We start from the raw sequence: 22,672 nt of genomic DNA on the forward strand, positions 1-22,672 counted from the left end.
TGCCTCCAGAGGATCTTCCCGACCCAGGGATCGAACTCTTGTCTCTTATGTCTACCTGCACTGGCAGGCATTTTCTTTACCCCTAGCACCACCTGAGGAGCCCCACTACAGGCATACCTTGTTTTATTGCACTTGGGCTTCCTGGTGGTGCTACTGTTAAAGAACCCACCTGCCCATTCAGGAGATGTCAGAAACTTAGGTTCGATCCCTGGGCAGGGAAGAGCCCCTGAAGGAGGGTGTGGCAACCTGCTCCAGTATTCTTCGCTGGAGAACCCCTGGACAGAGGAGTCTGGTGGGCTACAGTCCGTAGAGTCACAAAGAGTCAAACACGACTGAAGCCACTGAGCGTGCCTGCATGCAAATACTATAGTTTTTACAAATTGAAGGCTGTGGCAGTCTTGTGTCAAGCAAGTTTTTCGGCACCATTTTTCAAACAACTTTCGTTCAACTTGTGTCTTTGTGTTCCATTTTAGTAACTCTCAGTATTTCAAGCTTCATTATTATTTGTTATATTAATCTGTGGTCAGTGATTTTTGCTGTTAGTCTTGTAATTATTTTTGAGGTGCCAAATAACACTCACATGAGCTGTTGAACTTGAGTAATAACTGTCATGTGTGTTTTGACTGCTCTGATGCCCAGCTCTCCCCTGATGTTTCCTCGTCTCCTCAGGCCTCCCTGTTTCCTGAGACAACAAATTTAAATTAGTTCAGTTAATAACACTAAAACGGCCTCAAGGCAAAGGGTCACACGTCTCTCATTAAGCTTAGTGAGGAAGTCATGTCCAAAGCTGAGACAGACTGAAAGCTAGGCTTCGTGTGCCAAACGGTTAGCCAAGTTGTGATTACAGAAGAACAGGTCTTGAAGGAAAGTAAAAGTGCTCCTCCAGCTCACAGACTTGAGAACGAGCTCATGGCTGCTGGAGGAAAGGGCAGTCAGGGACTGTGGTATCGCCATGTGCAGACTGCTGTGTATAAGATGAGCAACCAGCAAGGACCTACTGTATAGCACATGCAGCTCTGCGCAGTGTCACGTGGTGGACCGGATGGCGTGGGGGGTTGGGGGAGAATGGGTGTGTGTGTGGGTGACTGAGTCCCCTTGTTGTTCACTGGAAACTGTCACAGTACAGCTAATCAGCGATACCCCAATACCAAGTAAAATGTTTCTTAAAAAGTGCTACTCCAGTGAACACGTGGTTGATAAGAAAGTGAGACAGTCTTCTTATTGATATGGAGGGAGCTTTAAAGGTCTGTATGGACCAGATCAGCTACAACATTCTCTTAAGCTGAAACCTAAACAGGAGAAGGCTTCCCTGCTGGCTCACGAGTCAGGTGCCCGTCTGCAGGTGCAGGAGACTTGAGTTCAGTCTCTGGGTCGGGAAGATCCACTGGAGAAGAAAAGGCAACCCACTCCATTATTCCTGTCTGGGAAATCCCAAGCACAGAGGAAGGAGCCTGGCCGACTGTAGTCCATGGGGTCACAACGAGTCACACACAACTTAGTGACTAAGCAGCAATAATCTGAAGAGACACCCCAACTCCCTTCAATTCTGTGAAGGCTGAGAGAGATGAAGATGCTTCAGGAGAGCAGTGTGAAGCTAGCAGAGAACGGTTAATGAACTTTAAGGAAAGAGGCTAACCTTAGAACATAAATGTGCAGAGTGCAGCAGCAAATGCTGATTTTGAAGCTGCAGTAAATCACCCATCTGGATGCAGGGTTCCAAAGAACAACAAGGAGAGATAAGAAAGCCTTCCTCAATGATCAATGCAAAGAAATAGAGGAAGACAATAGAATGGGAAAAACCAGAGATCACTTCAAGAAAATTAGACATACCAAGGGACTTTTCATGCAAAGATGGGCACAATAAAGGGCAAAAACAGTATGGACCTAACAGAAGCAGAAGATATTAAGGAGGTGGGAAGAATACACAGAAGAGCTATCCATAAAAGATCTTGATGACCTAGATAACCACAATGGTCTGATCAGTCACCTAAAGCCAGACATCCTGGTATGCAAGGTCAAGTGGGCAAAGCTAGTGGAGGTGATAGAATTCCAGCTGAGCTATTTCAAATCCTAAAAGATGATGCTGTGAAAGTGCTGCACTCAGTATGCCAGCAAATTTGGAAAACTCAGCAGTGGTCACAGGACTGGAAAAGGTCAGTTTTCATTCCAATCCCAAAGAAAGGCAATGCCAAAGAATGTTCAAACTACCACACAATTGCACTCATCTCACACGCTAGCAAAGTAATGCTCAAAATTCTCCAAGTCAGGTTTCAACAGTATGTTAACTGAGAGCTTCCAGATATTCAAACTGGATTTAGAAAAGGCAGAGGAACCAGAGATCAGATTGCCAACATCCGTTGGTATAGAAAAAGCAAGAGAAATCCTGACAAACATCTGCTTCTGCTTTATTGACTATGCTAAAGCCTTTGACTGTGTGGATCACAACAATCTGTGGAAAATTCTTAAAGAGATGGGGATACAGACCACTTTATCTGCCTCCTGAGAAATCTTTATGCAATTCAAGAAGCAATAGTTAGAGCCAGACATGGAACAATTGGACTGATTCCAAATTGGTGAAGGAGCACATCAAGGCCATATACTGTCACCCTGCTTGTTGAACTTATATGTAGAGTACATCATGTGAAATGTGGGCTGGATGAAGATTGCTGGGAGAAATATCAATAACCTCAGATATGCAGATGACACCACCCTTATGGCAGAAAGTGAAGAAGAACTAAAGAGACCCTTGATGAAAGTGAAAGAGTAGAGTGAAAAAGCTGACTTAAAACTCAACATTCAAAAGATGTATCATGGTATCTGGTCCCATGACTTCATGACAAATAGATGGAGAAATAATGGAAACAGTGAAAGACTGTATTTTCTTGTACCCCAAAAAACTATAGATGGTGACTGCAGTCATGAAATTAAAAAAGACTCTTGCTCCTTGGGAAAAAAGTTATGACCAACCTAGACAGCATGTTAAAAAGCAGAGACATTGCTTACCCAACAAAGGTCCATCTAATCAAAGCTGTGGTTTTTCCAGTAGTCATGTATGGATGTGAGAGTTGGACTATAAAGAAAGCTGAGCACCAAAGAATTGATACTTTTGAACTGTAGTGTTAGAGAAGACTCTTGAGAGTCCCTTGGACTGCAAGGAGATCCAACCAGTCCATCCTAAAGGAGATCAGTCCTGAATGTTCATTGGAAGGACTGATGCTGAAGTTCAGGCTCCAGTACTTTGGCCACCTGATGCGAAGAACTGACTCATGGAAAAGACCCTGATGCTGGGAAAGGTTGAAGGTGGGAGGAGAAGGGAAAGACAGAAGATAAGATGGTTGAATGGCATTACCTACTGAATGGATGTGAGACTGAGTAAACTCCGGGAGTTGGTGATGGACAGGGAGGCCTGGCGTGCTGCAGTCCATGGGGTTTCAAAGAGTCAGACATGGCTGAGTGGCTGAACTGAACTGACTAAATTAATTTATTTTGGCTGCTTTGGGTCTTCACTGCTGTGTGAGGGCTTTCTCTATTGCAGTGAGCGGGACTGCTCTTCATTGCGGTGCATGGGTTTGTTGCGGAGCTCCGGCTCCAGGGTGCATAGGCTTCAGTAGTTGTGGTGTATGGGCTTAGTTGCCTTGAAGCATGTGTTATCTTCCCAAACCAGGTACTGAATCCCTTTCCCCTACACTGGCAGGTGGGTTCTTATCCACTGCACCAGCAAGGGAGCTGCAGAAAGCAACTTGAGGAGGATTGAGAGCATCCTAGGATGCTCTCTTCAAGCAGTGCTAATCTGCTTTTAAGTGAATTATCTTTTACTTCACCATTTTTGTAACTTCTGTTATATCACTCAGAAATTACTCATTCAGACTTCTGTTCTTTAAAACAATTTATTTCTCCCAGCTTTTCAAACTAAAATGAACAGCTAAAATGAAAATTCTTTTGCATACTTCTACATTCATAGTCTGAATTATTTTTTAACTTAATTGTAACTTAAATTTCTGAGTCAAAGGCAGTGTGCATTTTAAAGACCTTTGATGCATTTTATCTTATCACAATACACTTGGTTGGCCTAGAGTGCTTATGAGAGTTTATGAATAAGTAAATGAATATTTGAATAGATAAAAATGCTTATTACATTGCTACAAGTATATAAGAATTCTTTTCTGTTAGAAAGGATGAGTGTTACCAATTTAAGTTTAACTAAAAGCAAAATTCATAAAATATACCTCTAGAAGCAATTGATCCATTTCTAGGGTAGATTTCACCTAGTATTAGGAATGTTTATGTCTTTGAGAATCCTTTCTTAATATTATTGGTTTCTGTTGTGAAGACTAGAAGGGAGTAGTTCAGGTGTGAAATTTGTTTTTTCAGGATGGTCATCTAGAAATGCCTGTTTTAGCCCATTTTGGTGGCATCAACCTCATATTTTAAAGTGATCATTACAGAAGTCTTTAAGAATATCTTCTCCTGCATATTTAGGATTTCTGAGGTGCAATATTATCTATTCCTTTCTACTGTAGAAGGTATAAGGAAGGCTTCCTTTCTCTGTACTCATTCTGTTACATTCTAATCCTCTATTTTTAAACTCTGTGTCATAGTCTTTTTAGCTCAGTTCAGACATGTATATATTTTAATTTTTATTTAAAATTGGTTGTCTTTAGCTTGGTTTTTACTAAATACAGTAATGGAAACATTAACATTTTAGCAGAAGAGGTCTTATGTGTATGGGACTTTATATTTTTTGAAAAGCTTCAGAATAGAAAAAAGAACAGATTAATTATCTTGAATACAGTTAGTTAGCAACTGGCTAGTCTTTGGGAAGGCATTCAATTTCCTTGAGTATGCTTAGCATAGAGTAGATGATGAATAAATGGAATCTGTTTTTATTTTGTATCCTATTTAGCATCCAAATGACCTATGAATTGTTGTATCCCTGTTTTACAATTGAGGAAATCAAGGCATAATACATTTTAGTGATTTGCATGGCATCACAGCTAATGAGCATAAACTGAGATCTATATATTTCTGTCTCCAGGCTAAGCATTTTTTCATTCTGTACAACTTTTTCTTCCCTCTTAATGCATGGACATAAGAAATAAGTTTTTATCCTTTATCATGATAGTGATATTGTTTACCAGATCTTCCTGATTCCCCAAATCTGTGGCACAGAGTAGGCCCTCAGCTATCATATAAATGAATGAAAACCTGTATGGAAAGATTGTTGGGTTCAGTGAGAGAATTATGTTTTAACACAATGCTGATTGTGTGCGTCATCTGTTGAGTGTGGTAATTAGAGTTCTTACTCCTTAACGTTGTTATCAGGATTAAATGATATCATAGATATTAAGCATTTAGATAAATGCCTGGCACTTTAGGCATTCAATAAATGTTAGCTCTTACTAGTCTGTGAATGATTTTAGAGTGAAAAAACTTTAATGCGTATGGGATTGTAGTTCACCTAGTTATTCTCTGTTTCATGTAATGAGTCTATTAAGACTATTAATTACTATTAAGACTTTTTCTGGTTCACATTGCTTTTTATTTTTAATGTGTTTAATATATCTTTTAGGACTAAAAGAGTTGTCCCCACCTCCTCTAAATCTCAAACGTTTGTACAGAGAGACACTGGAAATTGAACCCATCTTGATAATCATATCCCCGGGTGCTGATCCTTCTCAGGAGCTCCAGGAGCTTGCAAACGCTGAGAGAAGTGGAGAGTGCTATCACCAGGTCAGTGCACATTGCTCTGCTATTTCTGCTCCAGCTACTGACCTTCCTGCTGTGTGTGTGTGTGTGTCTGTGTGTGCTCTCAGCCAATCAGTCGTGTCCTCCTCTTTGTGACCCCATGGACTATGTAGTCTGCCAGGCTCCTCTGTCCATGGGATTTGCCAGGCAAGAATACTGGAATACATGACTATATTAGTAAAACAGTTTTTTGTTTTTATGGTAGGGCAACTAATGTCCCTGAAAATTGTCCACATTCTGATCCCCAGGACCCATGAATTTGTTATTTTACATGGAAGAAAGAACTTTGCAAAAAAGTTAAGCATTTTGAGATGGAGAGGTTATCTGAAATTATTCAGTTGAGCCTAATATAATCATAAAGGTGCTTTTAAGGAGGTAGAAGAGGCAGAAGGAAGGTGGAAGAGGCAGATGTGATGAGGCACATGTCAAAGAGTGAGGAGATGCTAGGCTACTGGCTTTGGAGACGGTAGAAGGGGCCACAACAAAGAAATGTAGAAGGTAGAAAAGATAACAAGAGTCTCTCCTACAGCCCTTAGAAAGAACAGCCCTGTAGTATCACCTTAGAGCAATAGATTAGTGGGATTCTGAACTCCAAAAGTCTAATAAGATAATAAACTTATCTAGTGTGATTTTGTCCTGAGCTAAATTCTGAGTTTTAGTTTATTCAGATTAGCACCTTTTTTTCAGTTCAGTTTGCATACACATCTTAAAGTGTATTAATTTACCCTCAATTTTTGACTTCAAAATATAAATCTTTTTCACTGGGAAAGTAATTTATAATGATTAAGAAAGCAAACTACTTTGAAAGAAACCAAAAATTGAAAAGAGAGAATGTTTTGAAATGTTTTGAATGAATTGAAAATGAGGAATATAAATAGAAGATAGCAAAATAGCAGAGAAGTTTCCTTCAATCCTGGTTATAGTGTATTAATATATTAGGACAGTATTCAGTTGAGATGTCTTGATTCAGTGAGATGTCTTGGGGAAAGGGAGCTCTGTTCTACAGGCTGTATCTCTTAGCTTTGATTTTGGCAAAAAGATAAAACCACTTACACTCATTGTAAGTTTGACTTTGTAAATTTCTAGAGTTTCGTGTTGCACAATTTTTTAATATTGTAAAACTTTTAAATGCAGATATAGTTATTCATAAATCTCTTGTTACTTTAAAAGTTTTGTTGTTATGCTGAATATATATGCTAAGAATAATAATACATTCATAATGTAAAAAATAATTTGTATTTCAACAAACTCTGGTGTGTCTTACTTTTTTATGTGGGGGTTAACCCTCTTCCTGACACTTTTCCTGTTGTGCTTTTTAAATGTGTTTTGTTATAGTAAATGTTTTCTTATAAGAATTCATGAACCTTTAAGCTGTTCTCACACAGTTTATGCCTTATAGAAAATGCTGAGTTCCTATTTTTAGCTACCATTTCAGTTCGGCAAACATTTCTTTTCCCCTCTGATTTTCTTGTAGATGCCTTCTGTTTGGGGATTTTTGTATTTTAATAATGGCAAACCGATATGTGTATCTAAATAGTTCAACCAGTGTTTGTATTATCCATTCTGTTTGCTTAGTTCTGGGTTAGATCTTGAAAATTAAAAAGAAAATATATATTAGTATCTATTACATGGTTCGTTACCTGCTTTAGTATGCAATGAATTAAGACACATGGTTCCCACTCTCTAAGACTTTATCGTCTAGTTGAAAAACAAAATCAATACTTAATAAAAGTCATCTAAGAAACAATGAAAGGCTGTCTTGTATTCTTTATGAAAAGAGAAATCACTGTGGTTTGAAGTAATCTGTAACAGTTCTCTTCAAAGTGTTTTGATCACATACTCAATAAAATATTTGAGCTAGGACTCTCGATACATGTGTATCTGTCATATATACAAAGACACAGCTGTACTGATACATAAATATTACATAAATTATCCATAAAAAAACATATCGAGGAGTTTAAATATGTAATCACTTTAGATTCTTGACTAAAACTTTTTATAGAATCTTAGTGCTAGTCACTCAGTCTTGTCCAACTCTGTGACTTCATGGACTAAAGCAGCCAGGCTCCTCTGTCCATGAGATTCTCCAGGCCAGAATACTGGAGTGGGTTGCCCTTTCCTTCTCCAGGGGATCTTCCCGACCCAGGGATCGAACCTGGGACTCGTGCACTGCAGGGAGGTTCTTTACTTGCCTGGGCCACCAAGTAGTCACCTGTTCATTCAGATATGGACATCTTACACACTGAATTTGTTTTCTGGGGCCTTCTGGCTTCTGCATGGAAGCTTTCCGTTTCAGAAGGTGACCTGTCAGACTGCGTCAGTGTCCTGCGTGCAGGCAGACAATAGGGATCAGAGTGCTGGAGTGGAATGCCAGTGAGATCAGGTTCCCCTTTCCCCTTCGTCTCCCCTCTCCTCTTTTTCTCCCCGCCCCCCTCATGTCTCTCTCTTCTGCCTCTTTTTGCCTCCTCTCTCTAAAAATGAATAGAAAAACAGAGGGTTAAATGTAGAATCTTGAGGCCCAACAACATATTAGAATTTTCTAGATGATGAAGGGCTTGGGAAATTGCACAGTTCAATAGACCAAGTAGCTTGAGAGCCAAATATATGCAACGTTGGAGAAAGTTTTTTTAAAAGAGAAAATAAATTCAAAGAAGTGGTATTGTTAATGTTTAACCCCTCACGGAGTTCAACAACAGTCACAAAAAGTTATCTTTTTTTAAAGGCCCATGTTTCAGAGTAAGAATTGCAGGAAATAGTGAGATGAGGAACAAAAACACTGTTGAATAATTCTTTATTCTGTAACTTGAAACTTGTAATGATAATATCTCTGCTAAACAGAAGAATATTGTAAATCTGCCATTGATGTAAGGACAAAAGCAAGACAGTTATAAACAGCAACAGAGTCTGATATTTCTTAGTAAAAATTTAGAAGCCTTATTACAATACTTGAGTTAGTTCAGTATGTATGGCAGGATAATTTGAAACTCATGTGACAACATGTTATCAGAATTTTTTTTTTTTTAGTTTTGTTATTTGTTTTTGTTTTGCAGATTGCCATGGGTCAAGGTCAGGCTGATTTAGCGGTTCAAATGCTAAAAGAATGTGCCCGCAATGGAGACTGGCTCTGTTTGAAGAACTTACATCTTGTGGTATCTTGGCTGCCAGTTCTGGAAAAGGTAGATTCAGATCAATGTGGCCCAAATAGTATCTCACATACTAAATTCAGTAGGCTCCAGGGAAAGGCAGTATTAAGATATGTTGTGCATTATTTATGTTTTTGAAGAAATTAGTATTTGATGGGGGAATCATTTAAAGTCTATATTTTCTTTAACATATGTGCATTTGTACAAATCAAAATGGATTTGTTTAGTAAGAAATCTATTAAAGTCTCCTTTTTAAAAGGCATTTAGGTATTGTAAAGTAATCAGCCTCCAACTAATAAAAATAAATGAAAAAAAAAGGCATTTAGGGAGAATCAAAAAATTAATCAGGACTGAAGGGAGGCTTAGAGAAATCTTTCAGATGAAAATTAGGGCAATGCTTTCAAGAGTTGTAGAAGACTGTTTTTAACATTAAATTCTCTTTATGCTTTTGTTTTGTTGTGTCTGTGTAGGGAGAAAAGATATAGAGGAGTCAGAGGGAACTGCAGGACTTCCTCGCTGCTGAGGAGGCTGGGGTATAAACTGAAGCAGCTTGCATTTTATTTAACTGAATATTTATTAATATTATTTTTTATATTAATTTTTAAATATTTATTTAACTAAATAAACATTTTATTTAACTAAGCAGTTCATTTTATTTAACTAAAATGGCCCCAGCATGAAAATAACCTTGAGACAAAACAAATTGATGGATTGGTTTTAAATGCAAACCTGGAATTAAGTCTAGGACTTTTTAAAGTAAGATAAATATGGTCTTAGGTAGTTAGAGATGACTCCTAAGACAAGATGTTTCTTGATGGCCATATGGAATTTAGCTGAATGTAGGGGAGAAAGTTTGTGCTTGATTCTAGCAGCACAAGTAGAGACATAATGGCAGGAATGGGCCTTCCTAGTACAAAGAATGAAGATGTGTTTAACCATACTGAAGGCCAAGCAGAGTGCTGTGGGCAATAGTTAGATGGCTGGGAAGGGGCGAGATTATGGAATACCCTGGAAATCCTGCACAAGTGTTTAGAATTTTTGTCCTAGGACACAGAATCAAAGGAGGTTGTTAGCAGGGGATTTAATAATTAATTAATTGATCAAATTAATCTGACAGGAGGAATAGAGCCAAGCAGAGCAGAGTGGAGGCCATAGCCTAGTTGTAATATGTTGAAAATTTGTATAATGTGTTGAAAATAAATTGGCAACTATATAAAATAGGTAGTTAAAAGCTACCTAAACTATGTAAAATATGTATTTAGATAAAATAGGTAGTTAAATAGGTAGATTAAATAAGTAGATTAAATAAATCTTTGATGAATGAGTTAATGATTGAGAGAATGAAGTAATAGACCATGACGACTCATTATTTATAGTCAAAAGAAGGTATATATAAATATTCAAATAATTCCTACAGGTTTCTATAACACTCACTAATGTATAAAATGTAGAATTCATGTGTGATGAATGATATATGTTTTAAAACATATAAGGAAGACTTGTGAATACTTGAATCCTGCTTCCTGTTCCAAATAATAGATTGATAGCTATTAATCTATGTAAAATACAATTGCAGTTATAATTTTGGAAGCAAATCTTAATTGGAACTCTTTTTATTCTGCAGAGAAGTAAAAAAATTGAAGTATAGTTGATTTACAATGTTGTGCTAATTTCCTTTTAAAACTTTATTTATTTTTAATTGAAGGATAATTGCTTTACAGTATTGCATTGGTTTCTATCCACATGTGCTGATTTCTGCCGTAGAGCAGAGTGAGTCAGTTGTACATGCATACATTCCATTACGATTTATCCCAGGAGATTAGATACAGTTCCCTGTGCTGTATGGTAGGCCCTTGTTGTTTATCCATTCTAAATACAGTAGTTTGCATGCACTGGTCCCAAAGTCCCCATCCGTCTCTCTCTCTCTCCCTCCCGCTTGGCAGCCACGGGTCTGATTCTTTATGTCTGTGAGTCTGTTTCTTTTTCATTTATTTTTAATCAGAGAGTAACTCTTGTACAATGTTGTGTTGGCTTCTGCCATACAGCATGAGTCGGGCACAAGTCCCCATGAGCCGCTCTCCTGCACCGCTGCCCGCGCCGCCCACCTCTCGGCTGTCACAGGGCACGCGGTTGAGGTCCCTGTGTTACACAGCCTTGCTGCCCGCTCGCTGTCTGTCTCACACGTGGTAGTGTATCTGTGACAATGGTGCTCTGTGAGTTTGTCCCACCTTCTCCTTCCCCTGCTGGGTCCAAAGTCTCTTCTCTGTGTCTGCATCTCTATTCCTGCCCTGCAAATAGGTTCATCAGTACCATTTTTCTAGATTCTGTATATATGTGTTAATATACAAAATTTGTTTTTCTCTTTCTTACTTCACTCTGTATAACAGGCTCTAGATTCAGCCACCTCACTGGAACTGATTCAGTTGTGTTCCTTTTTTATGGCTGAGTAATATTCCATTGTGTATATGTACCACAACTTCTTTATCCAGTCATCTGCCAGTGGAGATCTAGGTTGCTTCCACGCCCTAGCTAGTATAAATAGTGCTTCAGTGAACACTGGTGTAGATGTGTCTTTTTCATTTATGGTTTTCTCAGGGTGTATGCACAGTTGTGGAATTGCCAGGTCATATGGTAGTTTTCTCTGTGGTGAACAATGTGGAGATTCCTTAAAATCCATAGTGACTGTATCAATTTACATTCCCACCAACAGTGCAAGAGCATTGCCTTTTTCCCACACACTCTCCAGTATTTATTTTTGTAGATTTTTATGATGCTGTCCATTCTAAGTGATGTGAGGTGATACCTCATTGTAGTTTTGATTTGAATTTCCCTAATAATGAGTGATATTGAGCATCTTTTCATGTGTTTATTGGCTATCTGTATGACTTCTTTGGAGAAATGTCTGTTTAGGTCTTCCACATTTTGATTGGGTTGTTTGGTTTCCTTGTATTGAGCTGCATAAGTTTTTGCAGCATATAATAGGGTAGATCATATTATAAAAGTTAAAAAAATTTCTTTAAATGTTTTGCTATTCTTTTGGGAAGTTTGGATGAATTGTATGGATATAAATTATAGGTTATTTTTAGATTCACCTAACAGGCAGAAAGGATCTGAGGAATAAAGACATAGAGACAAATATTTGAATAAGTGACTAAAGCATACAGCACGGGCAGAAGAATTTGAGTGAATTTGAGTGGTGAATTTTGAGTATTATAGGCAATAGGGTATACTAAAAATTGTATTGAAAAGGAATTGATATCATTATATAACTTTGTGGAAGTGTGAATGGAAGCAGTAAGGACTTGAAGGCCTGAAGATGGCTTGTAGTTTAGGCATAGTGATAGCAACTAATATTTATTTTGTATTTACTCTGTGTTGGGCACTATTTTAAGTATTTTACACCATCCTATTAGGGTAGGCTGTTATTATCCTCATTTAGAGAGTGTAAATCACCAAAGTCACACAAGCAAGTAAATGGCAGAATTTGGATTTCAATCCAATTTGCCCAGTTCTAGATCCAAGTTCTTGCCTATTACACTGAGCTAGAAACAGACAAGATGAAAATTTAAAGGGAATATAATCAGAACTTTAAGAAACATATCAGAATGTCACAGATTTAATTAAGATAATTACTTATTAATAGTATATCTATTTATAAAATGGAAATTTGTGTGTGCATTTAAGTAGAATTTTATTCTTGTGTTTTAAAACAAGGAATTGAATACTCTTCAACCTAAAGATACCTTTCGTCTTTGGCTCACTGCGGAAGTTCATCCCAACTTTACTCCAATTTTATTACAGTCAAGTTTGAAGATAACATACGAGGTATGAAGATTTAAAAGTTGAATCACTAGTTGTATGAGTGAAGTAACCTTTGCAAGCCTTCTAAAGTCCTGTAGATAACTGTCTACTATACAAAACATTCAAAAACTTCTAATACAACATTTATAAAAATACGTTTGCATTTTTCTTTTAAATATTATTTAATGTTGTGTTTTTTGTTGTAGTAAAAGACATACGGTTCACTGTCTCAACCATTTACAAGTGTACAGTACAGTAGTGTTAACCTCATGTACCTTGTCTCTAGAACTGTTTCATCTCACAAAACCGACCCTGTATCTCCTGAAGAGCAGCTCGCTGTTGCTTCCTCCTCCACCCTCGCAGCCAGCATTCTGCTTTCTGTTTCTATGAGTTTAACTGCTTTAGATAACTCACATAAGTGGAACCATGCAGTATTTATCTTGTGGTAACTGGCTTATTTTACTTGGTGTAAATGTCCTCAAGATTCATCCACGTTGTGGCATATGACAGGATTTCCTTCTCATTTAAGGCTGAATAATATCCCATTCTGTGTGTGTACTACATTTTCTTCTTCCATTCATCCACAAACATTTAGATTTTCTAACTGTTGCCTATTATGAATAATGTCACAATGAACATGGGTGGGCACATATCTCTTCAAGATCATATTTTCAGTATTTTTGGATATATACCCAGAAGTGGGGTTTCTGGATCATATGGTAATCCTGTTTTTGATTTTTTGAGGGACATCCATATTGTTTCCTTGTGGTGTATCATTTAACATTCCCACCAATAGCACACAATTTCTCTGCATCCTTACCAACACTTGTTATTTGCTCTTTTTATGTTTTTATTGGGGCCATTCTAATAGTGTGAGGTGATAACTCACTATGGTTTTGATTTGTATTTCTATGTAATTTAATGCTATTGAACATCTTTGTATATGCTTGTTAGCTATTTGTATATCTGCTTTGGAGAAATGTCTATTCAATTCTTTGCCCATCTTTAATTGGATTTTTTTATTGTTGAGTTTTACGAGTTTCTTAGGTATTCTGCATATTAACCTCTTATCATGTATATAGCTTAAAAATATTTTCTTTCACTCCATAGGGTTTCCTTTTAATTGTGTTGATTATTTTCTTTGCTACATAGATATTTTTAAGTTTGATATAGTCCCATTTGTCTGTTTTTGCTTTTGTTACCTGTGCTTTTCATGGCATATCCCAGAAAAAGTCATTGCCAAACCCAGTGTTATGAAGCCTTTTCTCTGTGTTTTCTTGTAGAAATTTTGTAGTTTCAGGTCTTAGGTTTAGGTCTTACATCCATTTTGAGTTAATTTTTGTATTTGATGTAAAGGGTCCAACTTCATTCTTTTGTACTTGGGTATACATTTTTCTTATCATTTGCTTTTCAAAATATATAAGTTGGATTTTCAGTCTTTGTCTCCTTCTGTTTTTTCTTGCTTCCTTCCTTTCTTCCACCCATCCATCCATCTATCCTCCTAACATGTTTTGACAGATCCCCCTTAAACATGATATATCCAAAATTAATGTGTTAGTAATTGTATGATGTAACTGGTAAAATCATAGATAAAATAATAAACTGAATTAAAACTTAAAAAAAACTGGTTTGAAATGTTCTACTTCCATCTTCTCTGAATTTGTAGAATATAATCTCTTTTCAGGTGAAAAATGTCTTATTAGTGTTTATAACTACTTGCTATTTTATATCAGTACTTCTGTTTTTCACCTGAAGGCGTTAAATCTCATGTAGGGAGGAAAAAGGCTATGAATCCAGAGAATGCAAAAATGATTTAATACTTGAAAATATGTTAATTGAATGAATGTCAATTATAATGTCTAATAAGAAAGAACGGTTCCAGAATCTTCTCCAGTCACTCTCTCAGTATACTCTTCTACTGAACTATATTGAAGAACTGTATTTTACAAGCTGTAAAGGCAAGGGTTATGTTTTTGTTGCCTTTTTTTTTTTTAAACTTATATAATACCTGGCATGTAGGAAGAATGCAGTAATATTTCAATATATGAAGAGTTAATATATCAGGTCTTCCCAGGTGGTGCTAATGGTAAAGAACCTGCCTGCTAATTCAGGAGACTCAAGAGTCATGGGTTCAACCCCTGGGTTGGGAAGATTTCCTCGAGGAGGGCATGACAGTCCATACCAGTATTCTTGCCTGGAGAATCCCATGGACAGAGGAGCCTGGCAGGCTACAGTCCATAGGGTCAAACAGAGATGGACGTGACTGAAGCTGCTTAGCATGCATGCATGCATGCATGCAATATATCAAAGGTTCCTTGAATGTTTTAACTTATTGTACAGCTTCTTCCAGTATCCTTTTCTAGGAAGTAATTTGACTACATTTATGAAGATTTTCAGTTTCATTTAAATTATTGGTGATTTTTTTTTGTATTTCTTAAATCAGTATAAAAGATTTTAACTATTCCCAGAAATAGTATAGTTCACTGTGTTCCAAATTATTACTGTATATGTGCATATATGTACACACATATATTATTGTATTTAAAAATTGCTAAATATTCATTTTATTATCTCTTCTCTTTTTGATGGGTTGTTTTAAAAATTTATTACAAATAATCAATGTCATACTTACTGATTTACTTTTTCTTATTAATTATTTTCTAATCACTGCATTTCCTGCTTTTTTTCCTTATATTTTCCTTAGATTTGTGTTGGCTTCTATTGTTTCTAATTTCTTATGTGGAATGCTTAATTTATTTATATTAACTTGAAATAATTCCAATTATTTTAAGCCAGTGAATTTTCACTTGAGTATATTTTAATTTATCTTATAATTTGACACACTGGTGTTTTGTATAGTTGCTCAATCGTATCTGACTGTTTGTAACCCCATGGACTTAACTGTGCCCTATGGAGTCCGTCAGGCTCCTCTGTCCATGGACTTCTCCAGGCAAGAATACTGGAGTGGGTTGCAATTTACATTTTGTCATTTTCCGATAGTCTTTATTTGTGTATGATTTGCTCTGAAATTGTATATGGTTTATTCATTTTGCATAATCTTTAGTATAGGGCTTTAAAAAAACCCTAAGTGATTGTTCAGTTCCCTTAGTGCTCAGAAAATTTGGTCTATTCTATGAGAATTTTTAGAAGCTGTTTCATAAACAAAACATTTTCATTTAAAAAGTGTACATTTGCAAATGTACTTAGTTAAGATACTTGGGTATTTTTTCTTTTAATTTAAAAAAAGTTTTTATTTAAGAAAAAATGCAATGAAAATTTGCTTTTAAAACAAGCTAATTTTTGAAATGGGTTTATTTTGTCCTTTTTCCAAGAATTCATAATTTTTCTTCTTTCATTTTTATAATTTAACAATATAATATAAATGGATTCTGGACATGTGGACAAGTGTGTTTTGAGTAGTATTAGTCTAATGTACAGTTTCAGTTCCTGGGTTTCAGTTTGTGTTATAAGCCTAGCAAAGTCAAGTAATAAGCACTTAGTAGAGTAGACTAATATTCAAGGAAGATTAGTTGATATTGTAAAGAGTAATTTGAAGTCCTGCTAGAATTTTAAATAGTACTGGAGAGAAAGAACTGACGTATTGAACTATAAAACACCTGCCTTGTAATAATCGATATCGTATTTGTAATGTAGATGAATGTTTCAGTAAAATACTTCAGTCATCAGATAAAGCTTACTTGGTTATTTTGAATACTGCTGGTTATGTCAGTCAGTTCAGTCTCTCAGTCGTGTCTGACTCTGCAACCCCATGGACTGCAACACGCCAGGCTTCCCTGTCCATCACCAACTCCAGGAGCTTGCTCAAATTCATGTCCATCAAGTTGGTGATGCCATCCAACCATCTCATCCTCTGTCATCCCTTTCTCGTCCTGCCTTCAATCTTTCCCAGCGTCAGTGTCTTTTCCAGTGAGTCAGCACTTTGGATCAGGTGGCCAAAGTATTGGAGTTTCAGCTTCAGCATCAATCTTTCCAATGGATAGTCAGAACTGATTTCCTTTAGGATGGACTGGTTAGATCTTCTTGCAGTCTAAGGGACTGTCAAGAGTCTTCCTCAATAGCACAGTTCAAAAGCATCAATTCTTTGGCGCTCAGTTTTCTTTTATGGCCCAACTCTCACATCCATACATGACCACTGGAAAAACGATAGCTTTGACTAGATAGGCCTTTGTTGGCAAAGTAATGTCTCTGCTTTTTAATATGCTGTCTAGATTGGTCATAGCTTTTCTTCCAAGGAGCAAATATCTTTTAATTTCAAGGCTGCAGTCACCATCTGTAGTGATTTTGGAGCCCAAGAAAATAAAGTCTGTCATGGTTTCCATTGTTTCCCCATCTATTTGCCATGAAGTGATGGGACCTGATGCCATGATCTTAGTTTTTTGAATGTTGAGTTTTAAGCCAACTTTTTCACTGTCCTCTTTCACTTCCATCAAGAGGCTCTTTAGTTCCTCTTTGCTTTCTGCCATAAGGGTGGTGTCACCTGTGTATCTGAGGTTAGTGATGTTTCTCCTGGCAATCATAATTCCATCTTGTGCTTCATCCAGCCCGGCATTTTACATGATGTACTCTGCATATAAATTAAATAAGCAGAGTGACAAGGTACAGCCTTGATGTATTCCTTTCCCAATTTGGAACCAATTTGGTTATGTAGGTTTTTCTAATTAAAAAATTATTTTGAAATTTTGAGATGGGCTATTAGGTATAAGGATTTTAAAACTTCTTTTATATTTATACATTTTGAAGTTAGTATTAAAATAGTTTATTAATCTTGGTAATGAAAAATTTCTTCATTAAAATATGTTTTCAAATATGTGAAATACTGATTTATTTGTAAGGTTTTAAACAGCAAATTCATTATTTTTTCTCTAGTCACCTCCAGGTTTAAAGAAGAATTTAATGCGTACTTATGAATCTTGGACTCCTGAGCAAATTAGCAAAAAAGATAACATACATCGAGCTCATGCTCTCTTCAGTTTTGCATGGTTTCATGCTGCATGCCAAGAAAGAAGAAATTACATTCCACAGGTAAGTAAGAACATGTCTTGGATATATTATAAGGTGAACATTTTTTATTAGAATATTTTTATAATTTAGTATAAGTAGCTAACTATTATGTCTTAATTTGATTCATGACTTGTGAAGTGTTAATCACTTAGTCGTGCCTGACTGTTTGTGACCACATGTACTGCAACCTGCCAGGCTCCCCTGTCCATGGAATTCTCCAGGCAGCAATACTGGAGTGGGTAGCCATTCTGTTCTCCAGGGGATCTTCCTGACCCAGGAAATGAACTCGGGACTGCAGGCAGATTCTTTACCATCTGAGCCACCAGAGAGGCCCCATGATTTATAAAGGTGTATCTCTAATTCCATCTTTTCTGTTAATCTTCTGGACTGTATATAACTATCTAGTTCACATCATTTTGAATTAAAGTGTTGAGAACAATGTGTGAACCATCATAAGCCATCATTGTTATGGTATCATTTTTATGGTTAAATTCTCACAGTCATCTCAGTGTTCAAAAACTGAATTCTCATACCTGTTTTTCCTTCAGTATAGTCTGCTCAATAATAGGCATTAATATCTGTTTACTTAAGTTAGAAGCATGGGAGTTATTCTTGACACGGTGTTTTATCCGTAGCCTCCCTGCACTTCCCATTTGTACTCTACGCCTCAGTCACACGAGACTTCTTTCTGGTCTTTGAATCCATCGAGTGTTCTCACTATAGCCTCTGGGTTTTATGTTACCAATAGACCGCGTTCGTTCATTGCTGTGGCAGTCCTGCCTGGTACTGTGCTCTCAATTTCTCACCAAATGTCTATCTTAGCCCCGAATTTTGTTTCTCTTCCATCTTTAAATTTTTCCCGTCTTCTTTGTTAAACTTTATCTACTTCTGTTGGGATACTCTTTCCCCAGACTGCCTCCTCACCTGCCCACCTTTGAGCCTTTCTCTGTATTTCAATTACATGTCAAAATAAGAGTAAAGGTTCTGCAATTTGAGTCCTGACTCTAGAATTTCCTTGCTTTGGTGAATTCCTTTAACTCCTGATAAGCAACAGTTCCCTTGACTGTAAAATGATCATATGTACCTTCGTTGTAAGGATTAAGTGAAATAAATGGGTGTTTAGAAGTGCTTAACTCAGTGCCTAGCGCACAGCCTGTCAATAAATACCTGTCAAACCAATGAAAACGTAAATAACAATAGCAGCGTGTTGTTTGATACAGTTATATATTATACTTAATCAAAGGATATGCTTATTATTTTCATTTTCCAAAGGTGGGACAGTGAATTTCAATGATAATTAACTTGCTGAAGGAATCATACCTAAAAAGCTGTAGAGTTTGGAAGTGGCCAGGCTTACCTTCCTCTAAAGCCTTTTTCCCTAATTTCAGTGATATTCATCCTTAGCTTAATGTACCAGTTATCCTGATGATACATGAAAAATAGTGATGCACTTTTATTGAGAAAGCAAAACTTACATTTTAAAAATGAAGCTAGATTTCATTTTTTTATTGTGATACATAGTATAAATTTAAAAGCTATGAAAATGCTTCCAAATTAAAATTTAGTCTCCTTCCTTATTCCCTACTACTCGGTTTATATTCCCAAGACACCAACTCTTCACCATTTCTTGGATGTCCTTCAAAAATGCTATATAAATTTACATATTTTATGTAATATTTAATAAAGTTTAGCTGTATTATCTTATTATTTTTATTAATTCTCAGGAGCTGTATTTTTTCTTTTAGCCTATATTGAACATTCTTTTTAGGCTTGTAAGGACAGTTATACATGCATATATATCTTTGAATACTGCTTATAGTTCTTTAACATTTTTAAATTTGTTTTGATAGGGTTGGACCAAGTTTTATGAGTTTTCTTTATCAGATCTTCGAGCTGGGTACAACATTATTGACAGACTCTTTGATGGTAAGTTCTCATGATGAAAACTTTGATCTCTGGTGTCAATGAAAAAACTTTTGAGGTCTTATTAAACCTATGTTTTTTTCAAGAGTGACTTGACTTCCTATTATAAAACTTGCTTTTTATTTTGTATTTTATGTTCTGAATTCTATGCTTGTGAAAGTTTTTATATTATCGATTGTGGTCATTGGCTTTGATTATAATCCGTTAAATTTCTGGCTGATCTGTAGCTCCCAGGAAGCAGAAAGCTAGAAGGACCTTGTCTTTACTTTGTGGCCTTCAGCAGTTTCAGGCTTCTACCGAATTATTCATAACTGAATTATTAATAATTTTCAAAGGAGCTACTAAAATTCAGGAATATGGTGGACTAGGAATCTAGAATAATAATTGTGTGATTAAGTAAAATCAGGAATAAAGGTACAAATAATAGACTAAAATAGGGCAGCAAACAAAACCATATAATAAGATCCCTTGAGACCACCTAGCTTGCTGCCTCCTGAAGACAGGACTGGTCCAATCCCTGAGTGTCACTGTTCAGGGCCACCTCAAGGGGACACCAGAGTATACAAGAGTTATGTACTAGAGAAGAGTATGTAGCTTAAAACCATCCCAAACAGAACTCTAGATTCTTGTCTCCCCCTCCCACCCTGCAGCCTTGCCAGACTACTCTTCCCGGAGTGTGCCTCATTCCAGTAAGTGGTACCACCATCTGTGTCATTGTTCATCTTCAAAACCTATCAGTCACCCTGGATTCTTCTCTTTCTCTAATCCTCAGACATCCAGTGCTTTGGCAGTTTCTGTCTCCTTCATGTCCAAATCACATCAAGATTCTGTTCAGGTTTTTCAATTTCATCAATGCCTTGGTGGTCCAAGCAATAGCATCTTTCAAAAATTCTCCACAGAGTAACCAAATTTATTTTTTAGAAAAGCAAAGTGAACGTGAAAGTCGCTCAGTCGTGTCCGACTCTTTGTGACCCCATGGACTATATAGTCCATAGTATTCTCCAGGCCAGAATACTGGAGTGGGTAGCTGTTCCCTTCTCCAGGGGATCTTCCCAGCCCAGGGATTGAACCAGGTCTCCCGCGTTGCAGGTTGGTTCTTTACCAGCTGAGCCACGAGGGAGGCCAAAAGTAAAGTAAGGCAGACAATCTCCTTTTAAAGCCTATAGCCACATTTATCCTCTTTCTGTTCCTTGAACAAACCAGGCTTGTTCCTCTCTGAAGGTTTTGAATAGGTATCCTTCTTTTTGTCTGAAATGCTCTTCTCCCAGACCTTTATGTGGTTTTCTCCTTTTCTCATTCACATCTTGGCTTAGAGGTGTCCTCTTCAGAAAAGCTTTTTATTACCGCCAAATCTAAAGTAATCTTCTAGTTGTTCTCTATTCCCTTGTTCTGCTTTATTGTTTTAATACATTAGAGGTACTTTCTTATTTATTCATTTATTTTAAAAATTTTGTTCATCTCTTTCAACTAGAGTTTAATCTATATTAAGCAAGGTCTCTGACTATGTTTTTTACTCTTTATTCTCCTTAACATCTGCAGCAGGGCATATCCCCTGGTAATAGGCACTGTTATTGTTTGTTAAATTAATGGCATCAGAATTTATTATGTAACTTGTTTTCCACAAAAGAATAAGGACAGACGTTTAGCACGTGGCCAAGTCCCATTTTTTTGAAGTTTTCTTCTTTTTGTTTTAATTTTATTGAAGTATAGTTGGCTTACAGTGTTTCTTGTGTACAGAGAAGTGACTCTGTTGTACATATGTGTGTGTGTGTGTGTGTTCTTTTTCAGAGTGTTTTCTATATAGATTATGGCATGATATTGACTATAGTTCCCGGTGCTATATAGTGTATCTTTATTGTTTATTTTGTATGTAGTAGTGTGTATCTGTTAATTCCAAATTCATCCCACCCTCCATTTCCTCTTTGGTAACCATAAGTTTGTTTTCTGTGTCTGTGAGTTTATTTCTGTTTTATAAATAAGTTCATCATTTTTTTTAGATTCCACATATAAGTGATCAGTTAGTTCAGTTCAGTCACTCCGTCATGTCCGACTGCGACCCCATGGACTGTAGCACGCTAGGCCTCCCTGTCTATCACCAACTCTGGAGTTTACTCAAATTCATGTCCATCGAGTCAGTGATGCCATCCAGCCATCTCATCCTCTGTCATCCCCTTCTCCTCCTGCCTTCAATCTTTCCCAGCATCAGGATCTTTTCCAGTGAGTCAGTTCTTTGCATCAGGTGGCCAAAGTTTGGAGTTTCAGCTTCAGCATAAGTCCTTCCAGTGAATATTCAGGTCTGATTTTCTTTAGGATGGACTGATTAGATCTCCTTTCAGTCCAAGGAGCTCTCAAGAGTCTTTTCCACAGTTCAAGAGCATCAATTCTTCGGTGCTCAGCTTTCTTTATGGTCCAACTGTCACATCCATACATGACTACTGGGAAAACCATAGCCTTGACTAGACAGACCTTTGTCAGCAAAGTGATATAAATGATATCTTATGATATTTTTTTTTCCTGTCTGACTTAGTATGATAATTTCTAGGTCCATCTATATGCTGCAAATGGTTTTATTTTATCCTTTTTTATGGCTGAGTAATATTCTACTATGTGTGTGCACGCGCATGTGTGTATAAATATATATATGTGTGTGTATATACACACACATACACACACACACATATACCATTTCCTCCTTATCCATTCATCTTTTGATGGGGACTTAGGTTGCTTCCATGTCTTGGCTGTTGTAAATAGTGCTGTATGAACATTGAGTATAAGTTTCTTTTTTAATTAGAGTTTTCATCTTCCCTGGATATATGCCCAGGAGTGGGATTGCAGGATCATATGGTAATGCTATTTTTAGTTTTTTTAGGGAACTTCCTTACTGTTCTCCATAGTGGTTGTATCAATTTACATTCCCACCAACAGTGCTAGAGGCTTCCCTTGTCTCCACACAGTCTAGAATTTATTGTTTGTAGACTTTTTAATGATGGCCATTATGACCTCATTGTAGTTTTCATTTGCATTTTCCTAAT

At 36.8% G+C, this 22,672-nt stretch overlaps 1 protein-coding gene across 1 annotated transcript in view; it reads left to right on the forward strand.

Annotated features, from left to right (window-relative positions):
- DYNC2H1 (dynein cytoplasmic 2 heavy chain 1) overlaps positions 1 to 22,672 on the forward strand; it is a 396,980-nt gene that overhangs the window by 226,647 nt on the left and 147,661 nt on the right. Inside the window, exons 76-80 of the mRNA XM_065944250.1 lie at positions 5,570 to 5,730; positions 8,799 to 8,924; positions 12,606 to 12,716; positions 17,580 to 17,735; positions 19,565 to 19,640. Of these exons, the coding sequence (XP_065800322.1) occupies positions 5,570 to 5,730; positions 8,799 to 8,924; positions 12,606 to 12,716; positions 17,580 to 17,735; positions 19,565 to 19,640 (630 nt within the window). The remainder of the gene's footprint in view (positions 1 to 5,569; positions 5,731 to 8,798; positions 8,925 to 12,605; positions 12,717 to 17,579; positions 17,736 to 19,564; positions 19,641 to 22,672) is intronic.

This window comes from Muntiacus reevesi, chromosome 9 (assembly GCF_963930625.1).
Source record: "Muntiacus reevesi chromosome 9, mMunRee1.1, whole genome shotgun sequence".
Taxonomy (NCBI): domain Eukaryota; kingdom Metazoa; phylum Chordata; class Mammalia; order Artiodactyla; family Cervidae; genus Muntiacus; species Muntiacus reevesi.